Source organism: the organism of the source record quoted next, unplaced genomic scaffold (genome assembly GCF_019419815.1).
Source record: "Pyrus x bretschneideri cultivar Hongxiangsu unplaced genomic scaffold, Pyrus_bretschneideri_v1 Contig3, whole genome shotgun sequence".
Taxonomy (NCBI): Eukaryota; Viridiplantae; Streptophyta; class Magnoliopsida; order Rosales; family Rosaceae; genus Pyrus; species Pyrus x bretschneideri.
The window spans coordinates 12,562,494-12,586,405 of record NW_025999612.1 but is presented as its reverse complement, the minus strand read 5'-3'; the positions used below and the strand labels follow the sequence as shown (position 1 = coordinate 12,586,405).

General features: G+C 36.2%; 4 protein-coding genes and 1 long non-coding RNA gene across 7 annotated transcripts; 1 reads left to right on the top strand and 4 right to left on the bottom strand.

Moving 5' to 3' along the window:
- Positions 1-3,704: 3,704 nt before the first annotated feature.
- Positions 3,705-8,634, bottom strand: LOC103939849 (LEAF RUST 10 DISEASE-RESISTANCE LOCUS RECEPTOR-LIKE PROTEIN KINASE-like 2.1). 2 transcript variants are annotated; one of them, XM_048589627.1, is made up of 4 exons: positions 7,962-8,634; positions 7,645-7,798; positions 5,197-5,235; positions 3,705-4,912 (listed from the first exon to the last, which is right to left on the bottom strand). In XM_048589627.1, exons 1-4 carry the CDS (start codon positions 8,433-8,435, stop codon positions 3,804-3,806), a joined length of 1,776 nt encoding a protein of 591 aa, XP_048445584.1. In that variant the 5' UTR covers positions 8,436-8,634; the 3' UTR covers positions 3,705-3,803. The 2 variants fall into 2 exon arrangements, with proteins under 2 accessions (XP_048445584.1, XP_009348231.3); XM_009349956.3 differs by lacking the exons at positions 7,645-7,798; positions 7,962-8,634 and adding an exon at positions 5,462-6,917.
- Positions 8,635-9,342: 708 nt separating this feature from the next.
- Positions 9,343-11,004, bottom strand: LOC103939840. The gene is made up of 2 exons (XM_048589628.1): positions 10,616-11,004; positions 9,343-10,436 (listed from the first exon to the last, which is right to left on the bottom strand). Exons 1-2 carry the CDS (start codon positions 10,799-10,801, stop codon positions 9,870-9,872), a joined length of 753 nt encoding a protein of 250 aa, XP_048445585.1. The 5' UTR covers positions 10,802-11,004; the 3' UTR covers positions 9,343-9,869.
- Positions 9,375-9,770, bottom strand: LOC125479727 (protein SAR DEFICIENT 1-like). The gene has a single exon (XM_048589451.1). It carries the CDS (start codon positions 9,768-9,770, stop codon positions 9,375-9,377), a length of 396 nt encoding a protein of 131 aa, XP_048445408.1.
- Positions 11,005-17,857: 6,853 nt separating the features above from the next.
- LOC125479762 (LEAF RUST 10 DISEASE-RESISTANCE LOCUS RECEPTOR-LIKE PROTEIN KINASE-like 2.1) lies at positions 17,858-20,988 on the bottom strand. The gene is made up of 3 exons (XM_048589624.1): positions 20,193-20,988; positions 19,291-19,326; positions 17,858-19,006 (listed from the first exon to the last, which is right to left on the bottom strand). The coding sequence occupies exons 1-3, from the start codon at positions 20,974-20,976 to the stop codon at positions 17,898-17,900; spliced, it is 1,929 nt and encodes a 642-aa protein (XP_048445581.1). The 5' UTR covers positions 20,977-20,988; the 3' UTR covers positions 17,858-17,897.
- Positions 20,989-21,581: 593 nt separating this feature from the next.
- On the top strand, positions 21,582-23,658 carry LOC108866557. Of its 2 annotated transcripts, none has more exons than XR_007260248.1 (2): positions 21,582-23,160; positions 23,387-23,658. It is a non-coding gene; the product is annotated as an uncharacterized LOC108866557 (long non-coding RNA). The 2 variants fall into 2 exon arrangements; XR_001952432.2 differs by having other exon boundaries at positions 23,316-23,658.
- The last annotated feature ends 254 nt before the right edge of the window (positions 23,659-23,912 follow it).

The window sequence follows — 23,912 nt, the reverse complement described above, 5'->3', positions numbered from 1 at the left end:
TTATTGTTAGTATGGAATCCAGACTTGTGGCTAGAGGTTTGAGTCTTTCTGACTCTTGAAAAAAATAGATAACCGTGACTTGCCATCAATCGTTATTCTTAAAAAATACAATAAAATATCAATGCAAAACGAAAAGTCTTGGTCTCCCTTGTTAATTTCAGGGGTCCATTCGACACAAACAAACAAAAAATTATTGTTACAAATTAAATATGAATAAAGGAAAACTAATGATTATGATTTGAAAACTTTGAGTTTTAACGATAAAGACAAAATAAATATTAAAATGAATAGTATCAAAATTAATTTTTTAATCTAAAAATATAATTTTTCATTAAAATGAATGGTACCACGAACTTTTCGTTAAACTCCTATATAAATAATCTAGCTAGCCATCGAACATTGGATTCTTTAATCTTTTGATTAAATAATTGGCTATCCACAAGACGACAAGAGACATGTTGCCTCCTCAAATATCATTTTCTATGACTTTAAGAAAATTGTTATGAGACTAAATTTTTAAAATGAATTAACAAACTAAATAAAATATCATTAATAAAAAATAAGTACCTTAATTAAACATAACCCAATCATCAACGTCATCTAATTTATAAAATTTAACTTAAAAATTTGATCTTCCTAGTATTACTTTAACTTTCGTATTACACAAAAAATTTTGTGGTGAAGATAAGTATTTCTACTCCTTAAAGTTTTTCAGTGAAGACTTTTCATGTAGTGATGTTGTTTGATTCTAGAAGCTCTCTGGTGAGTTAGCTAGTTTTCTATTTTTTTTTTTATTTTTTTTTAATTTTTTTTTCAAGTTTAACGCACTCGGTGGTCGGCAATGAGTTAACTCTAGCGCTCTCACCTGATTCTATGATGTCTGTAACTTTTTAGAAGTGGGAGCTATGTAAAACTTCAATAGAGTTCACATTAATTTTTGTAATGAGAAAATGACACTAAACAAGTTTCACAAGAAGAATCAATTATAATATGATAAGTAAAAATAACGAGGGTTTTCTTTTCTAATAGTTCTTAAAATATTTTTATATTAAAAAGTTATCGTTCACAAATTTTTTAGTACACATTTAAGTTACACATCAGAACAAAAACGTTAAATTATTTAACTTCATTGGAATCTAATAGCTTTTATTCATATGTGTAACTTTACTTTTACTTTTGATGTTCATTAGAGAAAATTCAGTTTATTTTATTTCTAATTTACTAAAAGGTAAAATTCTATTTTTTTTTTCACTTATTATTACTTTTTGAGCGATGAAGCTAAAAGATAGCCCAAAACACAACAGGACTACATAAGGAGCAGCCCAAAAGTGACTACAACAGTGGGAAGTAATGGTCCATGGCTCAACTCAACAGGACAAAGGGACAAACGATAGAGTTAGTTGCTTAAATTATTAGTTGTTAGGAGGAAAGGAATAGAACCCCAAATCATAATTTTAATTATGTGGATACTAGTGAGTTGTTCATTTTGGAAAATAATTTCAAGCACGTCTTTACATTTAGGACCTTTAAATATAATAAAATAGATGAAAGTCAAAGAACATTGTTGATGGTATGAGTTTTATATTGGGAAAAAAAAAGAATTTTGTATGTGCTTATAAGTAGAGCACTCCTCATATTGCAAATTGAGTTTATGGTAGAATTTTAATTTTCTTCGTGATACCAGAGAGCAGATTGTTTCATATATTAAGTCCAATGGCTTCACGTTATCTAATTTGTATCTACTACGTTTTAGATTTAAAAATTCATCCCACGTAAGGATTAAAAATATGAATCTTACGTTTAAAAAATAATAAATTTTGAACGCACTTATAAGTAGTGCTACTTATAGTAAAACCTCAATTTTCTCCAAACAAAAATAAACATGAGCGTTCAAAAGAAAACTGGTAGGCCTACATCATTTCCTATTCGTTTTTAGTATTCTTTCTTTCCTCTGTTTTTGGTTGGAGAGAGGAGGTGAGATCAAGAAGGAAAACGAACAAAATCTACAGACACTTCTTATTAGCCGATGAGTGGGCTACATTTGCACAATCTAATGACTCACAATACCTTTTCATGATATCATTAGTTTTTTGGAAATACATGCATGGGTTTTTAGTATTTACTATTTACATGCAGAACAAAGTAAAGTAAATGCGGATAGACTAGTCAACCCTTCGTGAACTCCTATTAGATAGCTAATCAAAGGAACCGGATCCCTCCGGACCTTTAAAACTGAGATCACTATTCAATGAATCCGGACTGTTAAAATTTGATCTAATAGCAACAAACAGGGGTTTTCCCAAAAATTATAATAATTGTAGCCGTTGGATCAAATTTCAATGACCCAAATTTATTAATTAGTGGGCTCAGATTTGATGGATCCGGAGGGGATCCGGTTCCTTAATCAAGGGCCTTGAGACGTTAGATCACCATCTGACGAGGAGTCGGAGATGCTACACTTGATACTATCAAGCAGTGGGCTGAATATCTTACTTAAGACCATTTTTTTTAGTACATCGATATTTTTACATTAAGGGAGGAAGAGTTCGGCAAAGCCACACAATGGGCAGCCTAATTTGGTATCGAATTCGCTATCCACGAGATTTGAACCTAAGACCTCTCACTTCCAAGTGGAGAGGAATATCACCAGATTGTAGTACTAAGTGGCAATATCTTACTTAGACTATTGGACATGAAGAAAGTTGAAATTCCGTCATAAAACTAATTGGCAATATGGAGAATAGTTCAATTACTTATAAACACATACAAGATCTTTTTTTTTATATGTGAGGTTCATGTTCTCAACATATCATTTCAAGTGTGCCATTTGAGAAGCACTATCAGCCATGGTCAAGAAAGGTGATTTGCATCTCACTGCCTTCTCGTATGCAGATTAGGTAGGAAGTGATTCACCTTTCTGAGATTGTTTCCTAATTAGATATGGATTTTGTCCAAGTTTTGGCCTTTTAAACAAATAAAAACGTTTCCTATTTTTTAAGGTAACGAAAATGTTTCCTAGTATTAAAAGGATTATATGCATTTACTTGAAGTCCAATATTTCCTAACCACACAAGGAAACCTGCCCTATAAAATATCACCTACTCCCTCAGTTGTTTGCCATTTGCAACGGCACTGTTGAATTCTTCTACAATCTCTCTCTCGAGTGCAAGAACACAAAGAAGAAGGCGCAAGATGGAGGAGTCAAGTGATCGCAAATACTTTGAGGGCACGAAAAGTAATTACGATATACGCACGGAGAAGTATGATTATTTGGTTGCGGCGAGTCGGTTTCTGATCGACGAAGAGCAAATGATGCAGAGTAATTCTTTGAAAAGAGATTTCCAAGGCACGTGTGACGAGAATGATGATGATACTGATTCAGAGCATTCGGAATGCAAGCAGCAGAAGGCGATGGTAAAGAAGAACAAGATCAAGAAAGACACGGGAGGCTCGATGAAGATCGCGAAGAAGAAGAAGAGAAATGCTCTGATCAATGGCTCGGACCATTGGTTATGCAACTCATGTAATTATGATTACCGGGGATAAGGGAATTCGAAATTGTAAACTCAATAATTGAAAATCATAGTGACTTGTTTTCTTATGTGTTTTGGTGTTTTAGTAGGCACAGGTTTTCTGTATTAGGCAAATTTGAAATTGTGGAACTCATGCTTTACTAAGGAAAACTTACTTGGACAACACAGGAGTAAAAATTCATGCGGAAATCATTTCTCTTGCTAGTTATTACGAGTTAAAATTTATCCAATAGCTCTAATGAACTGAATTATCGATAGGATGTACACCAATTAATCCAGAAAAGAACATATATGTGATAACGTGGAAGATTCTGGTGGTGTTCTTACAGGAAAAGTTAGGACAGGCTTTGGTGGTATTTGCAAGGCTTCAATACTTCCTTGCAGCATTTCAATCACTCTACTCATAGATGGCCTATCTGATGGCTTCGTCTGTATGCACCACAACCCTACCAAAATCATCTTCCTTGCGAGTTCGTTTTCCTCTTCTGTCACACCATTGGGCAACCCTAAACTGCTGCCCATCTCAAGCTGCTTATAAACCCAATCCGGAAAACAAGCATCACTCGTGTGGCTAGCTCGAGCATTGATGTTCTTTCTTCCTCCAACCATCTCCAGAACCATCATTCCATAGCTGTAGACATCAGCCTTAACTGAAACTCCTCCAAAGTTTCTACAAAACACTTCCGGAGCAATATACCCAATCGTCCCTCTTACATCCAACATCGACATAATACTCTCCTTGTTGAGGCATAATTTCGAAAGCCCAAAATCAGAAATCTTGGGGCAAAAGTTTTCATCCAAAAGAATATTATGCGGTTTTATGTCAAAATGTAAAATTCGCGTGTTGCATCCGCGGTGCAAGTACTCGAGTCCTCGAGCTATCCCAGTAACAATATCGAGTAGTTGTTCCACTTCCAATTGTGGATTACTCGTTTGCAAAGCATTTTCATTGTAAGTGTACTTTTCGAGTGATCCATTGGGCATGAACTCATATACGAGAGCTTTTTTCTGACCTTCAAAGCAATACCCTAGCAAAGTGACAACATTGACGTGGGAAGTTCTACTAATGCTTGCAACCTCGTTTATGAAGTCCTCTCCACTCCCTTTGGATGCTTTGAGAACCTTCACAGCGACAGGACTACCATCCAGCAGATTGCCTTTGTACACATCGCCATAACCTCCTCGACCTAGTTTATCTTTAAATGACTGGGTCATTTTTCGGATTTCTGAAAATTTATATCTTTTTACTGCTAGAGGTCCATTAGTCCTTATGAAAGCCTCGAGATCTTGATTGTTGCTTCTCTTGAAAATTTGCTTCCTAGCTTTAACACAGCAGACAATAACACAGATCATGAGCCCACTTCCTGCAGAAAGAGCACCTGCAGCAGGCCACAAGATGATTAATGGTTAATAAAATGCAACAACAACAACCAAACCTTATCCCACTAAGTATGGTTGGTTGTATGAATCCTAAAACGTCACTGCGCTCAGCTTTTTATTATGAATAGAAATAGGAAAATAGGGTGATGGAGTATATTGCTTTCTCTTGCAGCATTTGTATGAAAGAAAATAGTACACAGTAATATAGCCGCAGTAATAACAGTTGGAAGTGATTTTCGCACTCTGTTGATTTATTCATTTAAAGGGGTTGCTGATATATTACCTACAATAACCTTCCTCTTCCAGTCCCAAGAATTATTATCTGCAAAAGAAATTAAAAAAAAAAAAGTAGAATTCTTAGAATAAAAGTTGTGATACAAACTTAAGCCTCAAACTCGCGTATTCTCTCTGCTCTATGCTAATCAACGCGAACTAGCACGGCTATCTACAACTACAAGCACAAATACTGCAGAAGAAATCTTTACTGTGGGCAGTTTTTCTGAAAAATTCAATCACTAATAAAAGGGAAAGCTTTACTACAGAAGTACCATCATCACAGGTTTTGACATGAGGTCGATCACTACAAAAACAAACGAATTCATTGTCATCGAATCCACAGCGCCCGCCACTCCTCTTGCACTTGCTGCAGTTCTGTGCAGTCCAGTTCAAAATGAACCCCATTTTCAAGATTTCGGTGTAGTTCATTTGCTTCAATGCATCGACATTAGCATCACCATCGAAAGGCAAATGAACTGAAGACTGGCACGAGTCTAACGAATAGCTCATGCGCTCAACTAGCTCCTTGTGAAAAGTAGCAAAAGAGTGATGGCTGCCGTTGCTGGCACAGTCAATGGGATATGAAAGCATGTATTCCGGAGGGTCTTCAGGGCAATCATAGAAGAAGGCAAAATTGCCGTGATTGGAACTATAGTTGAAAGGCGTTTGATCGAGGCTGAAGTTGTGTTGAGGAAGTGGACATTTGTCTTCATAGACTGCCGCGTTGGCCAGAACAAACGAATGGTTTGAGTAAAAGATTTCTCTAATGATGTAATCATCGTCGGAAATACTAAATACCGGATATTTTTCATTGCAGGTGATCTTGAAGCTCGGGTAACCGCAGGACTCTTGCTTGCCAGAAAGCCAAAAAGGGTAGCTTATGTTCGGACCATTTCCGCACGTTTGAGGCTCGCAGGCCTCGAATCTTTGGTCTGCGGAGAAAGCTCGGTTGGGGAAGGTTGTGAATATGATGGTGACAACAATAATACGGAGGAGATTCATGATCAAGAAACGGAGAGAAAAACAGAGAAGGAAAGCAAGTGATGGAATTAATGGGAGTCTGGAATGGCGGAAAAGAAAATTCTTGGTAGTGGGTATAAGGTTTGTATGTTTTTAATATGATTGGAGGTGGAAAAGGAGGACAAATATGAGTAAACAAACCAATGGTTTAAGCAACAGCAATGACATTTTTTTCTTCAAAATGGACCCCAAAGGAAAGCTTTTAAAATAAACTTTGGATATGTTTGAAAGTGCTGCTGGAAGAGTCAAAAACGTTTTCTCACAATTAAACGAGATGATTATTTCATTCCAAAGGCATAGCACCGGCCAGAAAGGATTTACAGCTATTTGGTAGGAAGTTAGCCAAGGAGGACCAGACAAGAGAATATATCATACAAAATAAGACTTTATTTTCTGAAGTTTTGTGGTATTTTGGTAGGCAATGCTGGAAAGCTCAAAACCAAACAAAACACTTTATGGCAATATTTTATTTTTCCACTACACCTAATCTCAATCGGAAGGTGGAGAAATTGTATGTGGACTTATGACTCGCAAGATCAACTGTGACAAAGATTACAGGTTGGTATGAAGTGTGAACTATTTAAAATCTTACAGAATTCCTTGCTAACCTCGTGGACCTTTGACTTGGTCAATGCCTACGTGGCATGTGTTTTCACCCACAATTAGCAAACAGAATTGTATCCGCTCTAAACCTTAGTGTCCGGAGCCTAATGATCAACTAATATGGGCCGTACAAATTGAATCCAATGGTCTTTATTAACGCATTTTCCTGGCCCATCACATATAAACCAAAAGTTCTGATTTCTTTTACATACCAATCAGCAGCCCAAATGAATTAATCATTAGGCTCCGGATTTTAAGGTCCGAAGCGGATCCAATTCCGTAGCAAACCTACTGGTTTGTCCACAAGTTTGAGATGACGATGACCAGTCAAAGGAGCATCACTTCTGGTGTCTGTGTCCACTTTGGAGGGTTTATCTCATTGGCATTAAGATGAAATAAGAAGCCTTAATGAACCAAGTTTTCGGTAATTAAGCTCAAGGGTTATACCTAATTGCACATTCCATCACAATGTGTGCACTAGAACATAGTTACAACTACTTTACAACACCAACTAAGACGATAGTTTAACTTTTAAATTACAGGGAAGCAGTTTAAACTTGATTGTAAAGAAATGTGCATGTTGTTGGTAATGGTTATATAAAAATTTATCTAAATTATGGAAAAAGGGATTCGAACTTTAGTGTGGATGATGAAGCACACTACTCTAACAACTTGACTTAACTCAAATGTGTAACTATGAATGGAAACTCCATACCAAAACCCTACTTTGAATCAGACTTAACCTTAATTACCATCCCTAATCTTATATTAAACGAAGAAAACTGATCTGAAGAAATTAATGGAGAAATTAAGAAGAAATTGATATACATACCACCAGAACTCGAACATATTTGATCACGAGGTCCATCGCCGCAATAACAGACAAACGAATTAGAATTCGATTTCGATTTCGACCCACAGGTTCCATTGGATAATTCACATCGCTGACAGAGCTCCCACTCCGCCTCGTACTCCACCTGAAACCCCTGTTTCAAAACCTGTTTGAGCTTATCCGGTGTGTCAGGCATAACATCCACACCCTCCCACATAATCGGAACTCGAAAATTCAGATAACATGAGGTCCAATTTCCCATACGAATCATCGAAGAGTCGTCGACATGAAATATCGTCGTCGTCCGTACCCTTTACCTTGCAAGTGAAGTTATTGCGTACGGACATGTTCCCCGGCTGGCAGCCGTAGAGCAGCGTCAGGTTCCGAACGGTTGGGACGTAGGAAAACCGGTAGTAGTCCAAAGTGGTGTTGACGATGTTGTCAGTGCAGGGGGTGTCCCAGAGATCTGAGCGAGCGATTGTCATGGTGTAAAACTGTCGACTAAATTTCAACACAAGAAAATCTTGGTCTTTAGTTTTCATGACAGGGAATTGATCTTGTCGGCAGGTGAGCTCATAGTCTTCGAGGCCGCAGTGTTGGGGTCGCCCGTTGGCAGCCCAGATGGGGTAGGAGATGTTTTTGAGGAGGCCGCAGTCGTAGTAGCCACGGCACTCTGCGTATTGGCGATCATCCTCGCCGAGAGCGGCTGTGGAAAGTAATATTACCGTGACCAAATTATGGAAGATGATGAGGAAGGAGACGGGTAGTTTTAGGAGAAAGTGGGTAGGCATAGTAACTTGTTGAAGCTCAATGGGACATGGAGATTAATATAGTTTGATATTTCAGAAGACGAAATTTTTATGTTTTGAAACTGGAAATGTCTGATACAACAGTTGAAATTCAAAGGGGTGGAATATTATTATGATATAATCTGTTTGCCATCGGAAGGGAGAAGTGGGTGGCGTTTTCGTGAGAGATGGATGCGACGACGGCTTATATAGTACATTGACTGGACTTCTGTACGTTTCTGCCTAGGAAATTTCCAGTGAATGCAAGAGGAATGTGATATACGTAAACAACTGAAAGGGCAATGTCAGCACCCCTTTATTAAAAGGGTGCCTACATTAGTCGTAGTAGCTGCGGCACTCTGCGTATCGGAAATTGTCATCCCGTATAGGAGAGGGGACGATAATCAACAAGTTGAAGATGATGAAGTAGATGGGTAGTGTTAGGATTAGGTGATTAGGCATAATCATTCGTAATAATATATTCATAGCATGCACATTAATTATCACGTCCAAAGGTGTTTATGTGGTACTAACTCAATTACGTAATTGAGGTGGGCTTCTCGGAATTTTCACTACAATGCTTGAGAAAGAGGACCCCGTGTCTGCTGTCTTTTCGTCTTTTGACAAGTTTTGTTCAAAGATTAGAACACCTGCATACCCCAAAAAAAGGGTTTTATCAGGACTAATCAACATTGATATTGTTTTTTTTTCTTCTGATGGTAATAGTAGTGAAATTAATCATTATACATGTTGTAATTTATTTTGTGAAGTTTTGAAATGGGATTTAACGTTCTTTAGCAAATTCGTAGACACGGTAACATTGTAGATTGTTTTCTTGATTTAGAAGAAAAAGAAAAAAGAAGAGCTAATTGAAAATGTTCCTTGCTTTCTATTGAAAATTGAATGAATTGTAGCACAAAGTGCAAAATGTTGCCTTGCATCTTATACAGAATTGTTTCTCGTATGGGATAAGTAGCGAGGAAGATGTTGCTTGCCACGATGATCTTTAACAACGAAAGCTTCCGTGACCGCTGCATGGATCCTTAAACACTGATAGCCTGGGCTTGGGATCACTCGTGCACCCAGCCTAAATTTTTTGCTCCTAATCCAGCTCGAACTCTCCGTGAACTCAACATCCCCAATTGTAGCAGACCCATCTCTCACCGTGAGCCTTACTTCTCCGGCAAGCAAGTGTCGCCTTCGGCCAGTAAGCTTTCTCAAGATGTTGTTCTCAAATTCTTCTTCTGTCCAGTTGTCATCCTCTCCGGTTGGAAAGTCACCATCAAGAACAACAATTTCCACTTTGATTGGATAAGGTAGATTTGTAATTGGAACCATTTGGTCATCCACAACTAGGATTTGAAGTGGATTTTTCTCTTCATCCGCAAGCTTGCTCGCAGTGAAAACTGTGGATGAGGGGTTTTTACCGAATAATAATTATACGCTGCTCGATGGTTCTCGTTCGGTTTGGACACTGAGACTCCAAGCAGAAGTACAAGAATCATCGAGCAAGGGTCGGTTGGCAGTCAGCTCCCTCGTCAGCAAAATATTGTTTCTATCGACATTACTACTGAACCTCCGGTACCTATTTAGTCTCGAAGCACCCAAACACATAAGGAAGATGGCTGGCAGAAGGGATGATTTGATTGGATTATCAGCGTGCCGGAGAAAGTAAACGTACTGAACTGCAGAGCAAGCGCACTGAGAGATCCCGCCAACAAATCCATAAATGTCATAGAGATCACCGAAAACTGTGTTCCGAGGAGGCGGATAATAAAAGTAGGGCAGCATTAGCAATCCCGACCTCCTTAATACGACTCTTTCTTTTATAGCCTTGTAAGTGAGCTCCCAGACGGTAGTAAGAAGAGCTGCAACAGCACACAGCATGCTCAGTAGCGCGTAGTGGGGTTCACTTGGGGACGAAGCCTGGCCGAAAGCAGCTGATGACATCTCTAGGCCGAGGGCAACGACTAAAAATATCCACTCCGCTGATTCTGGAATAGCCTAGATAGCCGAAGAAATTAGTATAATTAATCCATTAATAAAATGATTAATTTACGAAGGTATACACAACCAAAATATTGTTATCTATACATATTTTGAACGTTTGTTCTATAGCCAGACTTAATATATACAATCACATATATGGTTATGAGCAGTACTGTTAGGCGACAGTATGCTACCTTTATAGGCACCTCGTACACATTGTTGTCAAGAATACTCGCAATTTTCGGCGTCAGGCTTTGCTGGTGAATTTGGAGCTCAACGGAGCTTGAAGTTGCACCATTCTCAAGTAGTTGATCTTCCTGCAGATTGTTGTCCTCTTCACGAGTATTCGGATCAAACCGTGCCCTAGTTGTTCTCTTCATTTTCACAGCTCAAAAAGTTTCTTTTCAAGACGAGAAAACATTACAAAACGAATGCATTACGGAGAAAATGGAAGAATTTACAAAAGTATAAGAGAAAGTTTCCAACATCCTTTTGCTCTTTTTTTTTTCATTCTTCAAATTATCTTATGTCTAATCCCCTGCGGTTGAAGAAGAGCCAAGGGAAGGAAATAAATACAAGAGGGAAAAAGAGGAGGTGGAGAGAACCGCGTATGGCTGAAGTAAGTTCTATCTCAATTCCTAGCCCGAACGATAATTGGCTGCAGAATTTTCAGCACCACTCCTGCTTTCACATTTCTCGTTTGTATTTGCAATTTTAATTATTTAGACACTATACAAATCTGAATAGATAAAAATAGAAGTTGTTGCTAAATTTTCAGCATCTAAGAGCTCGTTTGGATGTGCTTTTAAAATGACTGAAAACGTTTTTTTGGTGAAAATGTTTTTAAATCAATCCTTAGTAAAATGCAAGTAAATCCTGAAAAATCACTTAAAGTGCTTTTGAAATTCAAAAACATTTTCTTTAAAAGTGTTTTCAATTATTTTAAAAGTACATCCAAACGAGTCATACATATAGTTTCTTTTACTGTCTGAATTATGCACTTCTTTTTACATAACTTTTACATCTTTACGCGTATGACATATTTGTTTTTTTCATAAAAAATGTGAAAAATGCGCAGAATCTATTTTCTTTCATCTCAAATGTCAACGCAAAAAATTACAAACTGATGGCCCAATAGTAAATGATGGATCATAAAGTTTTCTTTAAAATAAAAATTAGAGGTTTTCAGTTCAAAACTTACTGTTAGTATGAAATCCAGACTTGTGGCCAGAGATTTGAGTCTTTCTGACTCTTGAAAAAAATAGATAACCGTAACTTGCCATCAATCGTTCTTCTTAAAAAAAAAAAAAAAAACAAAAAAATATCCAAGCAAAACGAAAAGTCTTGGTCTCCCTTGTTCATTTCAGGGGTCCATTCGACACAAACAAACGAAAAATTATTGTTACAAATTAAATATAAATAAAGGAAAACTAATGGTTATAGTTTGAAAATTTTGAGTTTTAACGATAAGGACAAAATAAATATTAAAGTGAATAGTATCAAGATTAAAATTTTAGTCTAAAAATATAATTTTTCATTAAAATGAATGGTACCGCGAACTTTTCGTTAAAGTTCTATATAAATAATCTAGCTTGCTATCGAACATTGGATTCTTTAATCTTTTGATTAAATAATTGGCTATCCACAAGACGACAAGAGACATGTTGCCTCCTCAAGTATCATTTTCTATGACTTTAAGAAAATTGTTATGAGACTAAATTTTTAAAATGAATTAACAAACTAAATAAAATATCATTAATAAAAAATAAGTACCTTAATTAAACACTTGTAATAGCCTAATCATCAACATTAACATCAACATCATCTAATTTATAAAATTTAACTTAGAAATTTGACCTTCTTAGTATTACTTTAACTTTTGTATTACACACAAAATTTTGTGGGGAAGATAAGTATTACTACTCATTAAAGGTTTTCAGTGAAGACTTTTCATGTAGTGATGTTGTTTGATTCTAGAAGCTCTCTGGTGAGTTAGCTAGTTTTCTATTTTTTATTTTATTTTATTTTTTTTAAGTTTAACGCACTCGGTAGTTGGCAGTGAGTTAACTCTAGCGTTCTCTCCCAAGTCTATGATGTCTGCAGCTTTTCAGAAGTGGGGACCATGTAAAACTTCAATAGAGTTCACATTACTTTTTGTAATGAGAAAACGACACTAAACAAGTTTCACAAGAAGAATCAATTATAATATGATAAGTAAAAATAACGAGGGTTTTCTTTTCCAATAGTTCTTAAAATATTTTTATATTAAAAAGTTATTGTTCACATATTTTTTAGTACACATCATAAGTACACATTGAAGTTGCACATTAGAACAAAAACGTGAAATTATTTAACTTCATTGGAATCTAATAGCTTTTATTCATATGTGTAGCTCTACTTTTACTTTTGATGTTCATTAGAGAAAATTCAGTTTATTTTATTTCTAATTTACTAAAAGGTTAAGCTGTATTTTTTTTTTTTCCATTTATTATTACTTTTTGGGCTGATGAAGCTAAAAGACAGCCCAAAACACAACGGGACTACATAAGGAGCAGCCCAAAAGTGACTGCAATAGTGAGAAGTAACGGTCCATAGCTCATAATTTTAATTATTAGTTGCTTAAATTATTAGTTTTTATGAGGAAAGGAACGTAACCCCAAATAATAATTTTAATTAACGTTTTTGCTTAAATTATTAGTTGTTAGGAGGAAAGGAACATAACCCCAAATCATAATTTTAATTATGTGGATACTAGTCAGTTGTTCATTTTGGAAAATAATTTCAAGCACATCTTTACATTTAGGACCTTTAATTATAATAAAATGGATGAGAGTCGAAGAACAATGTTGATGGTATGAATTTTACATTGGGAAAAAAATGAATTTTGTATGTGCTTATAAGTAGAGCTACTCCTCATATTGCAAATTGAGTTTATGGTGGAATTTCAATTTTCTTCATGATACCAGAAAGCAAGTTGTTTCATATATTAAGTAGGGGATGGTTCGGTATGGGATCCCATATCGAAACCCTTGTCTCGATTCCCAAACCAAAATTTTCGAGAATCCCAATTTCAATACCGATCCCAAACCAAATTTTCAGGAATCCCGAAATAGTTTCGGGATTTCGGGACAAATCGGGAATCCCGAAATGGTTTTGGACTTTTGAGATTTTGGACTAAAATTTGACATACTATGCTTTTGGGCTAAAATTCAACATTTTATATTGAAAATTTGACATATAGCCAGGCTACCAATCCTTCAATATGTGCACAAATCTGCCAATCTACCAATCTGTGCACAATAGCATCTGCCTATTCAATTTCTACTATGTGAAAGTATACATTTCACATGTATACATGTATAGCCATCCAGTAGTTTACAATTAAAGAGTCATATGGTATGAGAAACAAAAACAGAATTACAAAACTTGATTTGCTATCAGACATTAAAGCAAGACCATGTATCTAAGATTCTATAGCCAAAACAAAAATACGGAAATCCGATTCTCATAAAATTTCTTAGTGGTCAAGTAACAAAAAGAATTGGTAGCTTTACCTGTAGCTGCACTATTTGTATGCTTCCTTGATATCAAGTTTGGCACAGTCCTACCAAGTCCAGTGGAAAGTACCTAATTGACACACAGACCAACTTAAATCTTGATCACATCGATAATAAGAAATCACACTTTTACAGTATCTGAACCTTTTAGGTACAACACCATGGAAACAAATTGCGAACCGCATAAAGAGAGTGACGGCTTTCTAAATCCAATATGACATTGGGATTTGGCAAAGTACTCATCCACATTCTCTTTTCTAAATCCAAATCCTTTGATATAAAAGAACACATAGATTTTGTCTCGAAAGAGTTATATGAGATCAAACGTGAAGATGCTAGCATCCAACAAAGTCAAAGTAGTGCAGTGTGTTTAAAAATTAGGAATATAACTAGAGAACTGAAGTAAGTCTATATAAGAAGAGCTTAATTAGTTCTTCTACGAGAAACAGTAAAGTGGGAACTTACTTGCGGCAGATCATCTTTTCCTGGTTGTACTTCCTAGCCAATGCCATGAGAGACGGCACAATAATCCCACCACGAAGCCTCAAAACCAAATGCAAAGTTGATTATGAGAAAAATCAAATCAAAATAAACTTTCAACCAACAAAACATAAATAAACAGCAAGCACCGATGCACAATTATTAACACACACAAAAAAAAATTGCCAACAGCATGAATAAATTAGGCCATCAGCGGGTCCATAACCGGCCTTGAGCCCTTCAACTATCGCTACTGTCAATTGGGCACTAAATTTTGGATGAGTGACAAAAATTTGATTTCAAAACACTAAATTAATTACCTAATTTGGGGTGAGAGTGAGACTCGAACTCTATGCTGGATCGAGAGTTCTGTCTGTGAGAGAAAATCACCTGAGAGAGAGATCGAGAGAGAGAGCGGTGGCATGGCGATGGCTAGGTGGTGATTCGTGAAGGAAGGCTGGAGAGTCAGACACGATTCGAAGTTAGGCTGGCGTGAAGGAAAGCTGTGTGGTGAAGGAAGGCTGGCGGTGGCTGCGCTTTAAGTTCGATTCAAGCTCGATGGAATCAATGGAATGGAAGTGAAATGGGAGATCCGACCTAAAAACAAATGAACGGCACAGATTAAATCCAAAACAATGAACTGTTTGAAATAATTCTCTTATAATTAAAAAGTAATATATATATATATATATGTATATATAATATTTATTTTCGGTTCGGTATGGGAATACCAAAAAAATGGAGATGCAAAACCGAATCCCATACCGAAAATTTCGAGAATTTTGGTTTGGGATCGGGATTTTTTCGGTTTGGTTTGGGATTTTTTTTCCAGCCCTAATATTAAGTCCAACGGTTTCACGTTATCTACTACGTTTTAGACTTGAAAATTCATCCCACGTGAGGGTTAAGAATATAAATATCTTACTTAGACTTTTTTTTTTTTAGTACATTAATATTTTTACATTAAGGGGAGGGAGAGTTTGGCAAAGCCGGTATCGAATTCGCCATCTACAAGATTTGAATCATCGACGCCATCTACGAGATTTGAATCTAAGACCTCTCACTTCCAAGTGGAGAGGAATACCACCAGACTGTAGTACTAAGTGGCAATATCTTACTTAGACTATTAGACATGAAGAAAGTTGAAATTTTGTCATAAAACTAATTGGCAATATGGAGAATAGTCCAATTACTTATAAACACATACAAGATCTTTTTTTATATGTGAGATTCATATTCTTAACACGTCATTTCATGTGTGATATTTGAGAAGCGCTATCAGCCATGGTCAAGAAAGGTGATTTGCATCTCACTGCCTTCTCATATGCACATTGGGTAGGAAGTGATTCACCTTTCCGAGATTGTTTCCTAATTAGATGTGGATTTTTTACATGTTTTGGCCTTTTGAGCAAATAAAAGCGTTTCCTATTTTTAAGGTAACGAAAAAGTTTCCTAGTTTTAAAAGGATTATATGCATTTACTTGAAGTCCAATATTTCCTAACCACACAAGGAAACCTGCCATATAAAATACTGAAAATATGAGTATACCCCTTGGAATTCAATTTTCTTTAACTAAAACCCATAATTGTAAAATTTTCTAATAAAAACCCAATGACTAGGCTCCAACTAAGCAATATCCATAATTAAGTATGACTTGGCAAAATTGTTATTTTTGGATGTCTAAATTACCCCTAATATCATTGACTTTGGGTCTATTACTTCTTATCTACATTTATTTTATATTATTTCATTCAATTAAACATTTTGAAATGTTTATGCAGATTTGGAAAAGAAAAATTTTAGTGTCATGATTTCAATGCATATTAATAACAAAAATGATATGATATTAGAGTTTTGATTCCTTATATAGTTGTTTTCACATTTATGTAAAAATGAGCATTATTTTTCCTTTTCAAATAATTGTAACAGGTAAATTAGTATTTTTCACAAATGTACAAATGTTATTTTATTCAAAATTACCAATATTTTACATATATAAAATAACAATATAAGCTCCAAGTAAAATAACAATATAAGTTCCAGGTAAAATAATACATGCAAAATAATTTACCTACAAAATAAATAAATAAATATTGTTTGATTCAAAAGTTAATTAAGTTATTTGCATACACATATATATAATAATATCAAAACATGTCTAACATATGTAATAATACATGCAAAATAATTTACCTATAGAATAAATGAATGTTGATTGATTGCAAGCAACACATAATAATAACAAATGTGCCTAGTATATGTAATAATACCTGCAAAATAATTTACCTACAAAATAAAAGGATGTTTTTAGCCAATTGATTCAAAGTTAATTTATTACCTATATTCTACTTTAAAATAAAGGTAATTTATTTCACACAGATATAATAATAACAAAATGTGCCTAATGTATACATGCAAAATAATTTACCTACAATGATTGTCAAACAAATATAAGAAATGGAATAGATGATGGTAAGACAAGTATAAAGTAGATACTTTTGTAATAATAAAGCACTTATTTGCTATAATTAAGGTGAATAATTAAATTCATCAACATAATTAGGGTGTTGTGGCACAATTGTAAATATTTTGAAAATAATAGGTATTTATTTGTTTACATGGAAGTTTATTTCAAATTTGGGTTTTATTTGGATGTTTAAAATGAGATGGGTTTTGGTCAACGAAATAAGTGTTGCATGGGCTTATATCTATAGAACCCTATAAAATATCACCTACTCCCTCAGTTGTTTGTAATTTGCAACGGCATACTGTTGAATTCTTCTACAATCTCTCTCTCGAGTGCAAGAACACAAAGAAGAAGGCGCAAGATGGAGGAGTCAAGTGATCGCAAATACTTTGAGGGCACGAAAAGTGATTACGATATACGCACGGGGAAGTATGATTTTTTGGTTGCGTCGAGTCGGTTTATGATCGACGTAGAGCAAATGATGCAGATAATACTTTGAAAAGAGATTTCCAAAGCATGTGTGACGAGAATGATGATGATACTGATTCAGAGCGTTCGGAATGCAAGCAGCAGAAGGCGATGGTGAAGAAGAACAAGATCAAGAAAGACACGGCAGGCTCGATGAAGATCGCGAAGAAGAAGAAGAGAAATGCTCTGATCAATGACTCGGACCATTGGTTATGCAACTCACGAAATTATGATTACCGGGGATAAGGGAATTCGAAATTGTAAACTCAATAATTGAAAATCATAGTGGTTTGTTTTCTTATGTGTTTTGGGGTTTTAGTAGGCACATGTTTTCTGTATTAGGCGAATTTGAAATAGTGAAACTCATGCTGTATTAAGGAAAACTTATTTGGACAACACAGGAGTAAAAATGCATGCGGAAATCATTTCTCTTGCTAGTTATTATAAGTTAAAATTTATCCAATAGCTCTAATGAACTGAATTATCGATAAGATGTACACCAATTAATCCAGAAAAGAACATGTAAGTGATAACATGGAAGATTCTGGTGGTGTTCTCACAGGAAAAGTTAGGACAGGCTTTGGTGGTATTTGCAAGGCTTCAATACTTCCTTGCAGCATTTCAATCACTCTACTCATAGATGGCCTATCTGATGGCTTCGTCTGTATGCACCACAACCCTACCAAAATCATCTTCCTCGCGAGTTTGTTTTCCTCTTCTGTCACACCATTGGGCAACCCTAAACTGCTGCCCATCTCAAGCTGCTTATAAACCCAATCCGGAAAACAAACATCACTCGTGTGGCTAGCTCGAGCATTGATGTTCTTTCTTCCTCCAACCATCTCCAGAACCATCATTCCATAGCTGTAGACATCAGCCTTAACTGAAACTCCTCCAAAGTTTCTACAAAACACTTCCGGAGCAATATACCCAATCGTCCCTCTTGCATCCAACATCGACATAATACTCTCCTTCTTGAGGCATAATTTCGAAAGCCCAAAATCAGAAATCTTGGGGCAAAAGTTTTCATCCAAAAGAATATTATGCGGTTTTATGTCAAAATGTAAAATTCGCGTGTTGCATCCGAGGTGCAAGTACTCGAGTCCTCGAGCTATCCCAGTAACAATATCGAGTAGTTGTTCCACTTCCAATTGTGGATTACTCGTTTGCAAAGCATTTTCTTTGTAAGTGTACTTTTCGAGTGATCCATTGGGCATGAACTCATATATGAGAGCTTTTTTCTGACCTTCAAAGCAATACCCTAGCAAAGTGACAACATTGACGTGGGAAGTTCTACTAATGCTTGCAACCTCGTTTATGAAGTTCTCTCCACTCCCTTTGGATGCTTTGAGAACCTTCACAGCGACAGGACTACCATCCAGCAGATTGCCTTTGTACACCTCTCCATAACCTCCTTGACCTAGTTTATCTTTAAATGACTTGGTCATTTTTCGGATTTCTGAAAACTTGTATCTTTTTACTGATAGAGGTCCATTAGTCCTTATGAAAGCCTCGAGATCTTGATTGTTGCTTCTCTTGAAAATTTGCTTCCTAGCTTTAATACAGCAAACAATAACACAGATTATGAGCCCAGTTCCTGCAGAAGGAGCAGCTGCAGCAGGCCACAAGATGATTAATGGTTAATAAAATGCAACAACAACAACCAAACCCTATCCCACTAAGTATGGTCTGTTGTATGAATCCTAAATCGTCATTGCGCTCAGCTTTTTATTATGAATAGAAATAGGACAATAGGGTGATGGAGTATGTTGCTTTCTCTTGCAGCATTTGTATGAAAGAAAATAGTACACCGTAATATAGCCGTAGTAATAACTGTTGGAAGTGATTTTCGCACTCTGTTGATTTATTCATTTAAAGGGGTTGCTGATATATTACCTATAATAACCTTCCTTTTCCAGTTCCATGCATCGTCTGCAAAAGCAATCAAAGACGCAGAATTCTTAGCAATCAATGTAAGCCTCAAACACGCATATTATCTCTGCTCTAAGCTAATCAACGCGAACTAGCATGGCTATCTACAAGCACAAATACTGCAGAAGAAATCTACACTATGGGCAGTTTTTCTAAAAATTCAATCATAACTAAAAGGGAAAAGTTTACTACAGAAGTACCATCATCACAGGTTTTGACATGAGGTCGATCACTGCAAAAACACACGAATTCATTGTCATCGAATCCACAGCGTCCGCCCTCCACTAAAATGTTTTTGGTCAAAGAGAAAAATAGACACGGAAATAGTATTTTGATGATATTTAGTGAGGCATATACATCACTTTCGCACTAATGTTGACTTTTGATTTTTAAACAAGGAATGAGATTTAGAAAAATCAGTGCTAAATACCGAAAAATTGGAAAACCTATACTCTAGCCAAATTCAATGAAAATCCAAAGTAAACGAATAAAGACTGAAAATAAATTGAAAAAACCGAAGTTACTGTAAGTTTATTTAAATTATGGGGAGGCAATTCAAACTTCACTGTAAAAAGATGTGACAGTGTTTGTAACGGTTATATAAAAATTCATCTAAATTATGGGAAAGTGATTCAAATTTTATTGCGGATGATGAAGCATATTATTCTAATAGACTTGACTTAACTCAAATATGTAACAGTATATAATTGAAGTTGCCTGATTTTTACTAATAATGGAAACTCCAAACTAAAAACCCTACTTTGAATCAGACTTGACCTCAATTACTATCCCTAATCTTAAATTAAACCAAGAAAACTGATCTGAAGAAATTAACGGAGAAATTAAGAAGAAATTGATACACATACCACCAGGAATCGAACATATTCGATCATAAGGTCCATCGCCGCAATAACAGACAAACGAATCAGAACTCGAGTTCGACCCACAGGTTCCATGGGACATTAAACATCGTTTACAGATCTCCCACTCCGCATCGTACGCCACCTGAAACCCCTGTTTCAAAACCTCTTTGAGCACACCCGTCGTCACATTCTCCAGCGGCATAGCATCCACACCCATAATCGGAACTCGAATATTCGTATAGCATGAGGTCCAATTTTTCAGACGAATCCTCGAAAAAGAGTCGTCGACATAGTACGAAATATTGTGGTCCGTACGCTCTACCTTGCAAGTGAAGTTATTGAGTACTGACTCGCTCTGCGGCAGGCAGCCGTAGAACAGCGACAGGTTCCGAACATCTTGGACGTACGAAAAACGGTCGTAGTCCAACGTGGTGTTGACAATGTCGGTAGTGCAGGGGGTGTCCCAGAGATCTGAGCGAGCGATTGTCATGGTGTAAAACTGTCCACTAAAGTTCAACACAAGAAAATCCTGGTCCTTAATTTTCATGACAGGGTATTGATCTTCTCGGCAGGTGAGCTCGTAGTCTTTGCGGCCGCAGTGTTGGGAGCGGCTGCCGGTGGCCCAGAAGGGGTAGGAGATGTTTTTGAGGAGGCCGCAGTTGTAGTAGCTGCGGCACTCTGAATATTGGAAATTGTCATCCCCAATAGCAGAGGGGACGACAATCAAGAAGTTGAAGATGAAGAAGAAGATAGGTAGTGTTAGGAATATATGATTAGGCATAATCATTCGTAATAAGATATTCATAACATGCACATTAATCATCACGTTCAAAGGTGTTTATGTAGTACGAACTCAATTACGAATTGAGGTGGGCTTCTCGGCATTTTCACTACAATGCTTAAGAAAGAGGATGCTGTGTCTGCTGACTCTTCGTCGTTTGACAAGTTTTGTTCAAAGATTAGAACACTTGCATACCCCCAAAAAGGGGTTTATCAGAACTAATCAACACTAATATTTATTTTTCAGCCCCCACTCTTACTTTCACCCAATTAAATTTAAACACATATCTCGTTTGTATTAACAATTTTAACACTATTTAAATCTGAATAGATAAAAATAGAAGTTGCTGAAAAAATTTCAGCATCCAAGTACAGCTTCCTTAACAACTTTTACATCTTTACACGTATGATATATTTGTCTTTTTCCTAAAAATGTGAAAAGGTGTGTGCAGAAACTATTTTCTTTCGTGTTATTCATACCTTTTTTTTTTATACTATATTTTCATATTATTTTAGATGACATTTGATGTGGATATTCACATTATTAGTCTTAACTATTTTCTTCCATCTTAAATACTAGCTGTTGAATTATAAGAAACAGGCCCCGGATCAAACTGTTCAACTGTTGGATTTGATTGGATTTAATCCAAAACACGCGTGATAAGACTTTCTGCCAAAGAAATGCGTGCCTTCACCAAACTTAATGAAGACTTTTCTTCTTCCTGCCAAGTTGCGTTTCCATCATCAAAGGAAATGAAATTATGAAACTTTTCTTCTTCCTGCCAAGAAACCAAAACCATTTCTCAAAAATCTTACAAAACCCACAAATCCCTAGAATCCAATCCAGGAATCGTCCTTGAAACTGGGTTTTTCTCCCACAAAACCAGTTCCTTTCCCGACCCAAATATTCCTTCTTTCTTTAATTTCAGATGGATCTTCACAAAAATTCAACAACTATCGTTCTGGTTTGTTTCTGTGATTCTCTCCACGTTGTTTTCCAACACGTCGACAAACTTCGTGTTCTCCGTGGGTTGGGTCTGATTCTACATCTCAAAATCCTTATACCTGCCCCGCCCTGACCTGTTGCATTTTAAAGCGGTCCAGTCCGGTCCCTTCAAATTTGGGCCTGACCCGGCCCGGCCCGTGCCCGTAGGAGAGTACATCCCATATATCGAACATTTTATTCTCTAATCTTTTGATTAAATAATTGGCTATCAACAGGAGGACAAGAGACATGTTATTGTTACCTCCCCCAAATGACTATCTACTAAAACACAGGACAAAAGCACTGTTCATTAACAGTGTTTTGACGCTTTTGGCCCTGCTTTGTCTTCCCGCACACTATCTTTTTTCCAAACTCTACAGGGAAATGACGGAACTGTCCATGAAGGACACGCGTGGATCGTCTAATTGAAAACCTGTCTACAAGCTGTGCTGTCGTTCTCTCTCTTCGACAACACTCTTCTTCTCTGACGAAAAATCTGACCAGAGGCTCAGAAACCTCTCGCTCAATTTTCTCGAACTCTCAGCAAACTTCATCCCATCAAACTTCAATTCGTATTATTGAAGAAATGAATAATAAATTTTCTCTCAGAAATTCAAGAAATGAAGATTCTGGGTCTGTCTTTGTCTGTAGTGGAGACCCAATCTGAATTGTGTGTTCTTCAAGGTCGATCTCGGCCGAGGGATTTAGATCTCTTTATTTTTCCAGATTTTCGAATTATTCCTTTAGAATTAGGGAATTAAATTGTTCCTATTATTCGGTAAAAATCTAAAATAACTTGCAGCTTTGATTCGGCCTTTGCATGTTTGGTTTGTGGTATTTGAAATTATGGTTTGTTATGGGGATTAGATTTTGGGATTTAAGTTGAATTCGTATGGGTATTTTTTCAGAAATTTCTGTTGTTTCTGTGTTGGAATTAAAACAACTATGCATGCTGGATTTTCACATAAGTGTCTCTGCTGTTTTTTTTTTTTTTTTTTTTTGAGTGTTTATATTGACAATTATCAACAATTGAACAAGAGGAACAGGCGCTGAACAGGCAAAGAAGAGCCGGTAGGTGACAATTACCAACAATGAAGAAGACTGCAATACCACCAACTCAACAGACAGAGGTTGCACCTCTCAACTTGAGTGGCAAATGAAGAGCTAGAAGGAACAGGCGCTGATTCCCAAAGCCTCTATGCAAGGGTGAGTACCTATACACTACAAATGTTGTTTAATTGACTTAAATTGGTTAATGTAATTGACTCAAATTTTTACAAGCTTTCATCTTTTCTTTTAGAAAAATATAAATTTGATGTCTTAGTTTCCGAAATGTTGTTTAATCTACGATTCGATTTCAGGGATTTGATTTCATTGACTTTATGGGCATTTGTATCAATGGTCAATAAATTTAAAAAGCCATTGACTGCAGGATCTGAGTAACCTTGATGCGCTGCTCAGGTCAGCTATGGCTTTTGGATGGTTAAGGAATAAGTCGTAAACCTCAGATTTTTATTTTCTCTCCTCTTTCCTCTTTATTTTTTCTTGGTACAAGTTTTTATTTATTTTATTTTGAAATGTTACTGGCTGAGGGCTATTTTTGTTGGTTTGGGTAAAGTACTTTTGTGTGTTTTTGTTATCCCCCTCGAGTGTACCGATGTACCCAAAACCCGCTTCAAGATCAAGGTTCTTCTTTCTGTTCTATGAACATTAGTTTTTTTTAGATATCTAATGAAAATGACGTGAAAATTTCGAGTTCTAACAATAAAGACAAAATAAAGGTTTGAGTGAATAGAATCAGGATTGAATTTTTAATATAGAAATATGGTTTTTCGTTAAAATGAACAGTACTATGAACATTTTATTAAAGTTCTCGTTATCTTAATTTTCATCTCTTTTTCATTTGTATTGCGTAATAAATCAGATTTGATAATGTGGGTGTGGGGTGCTAGATTTTA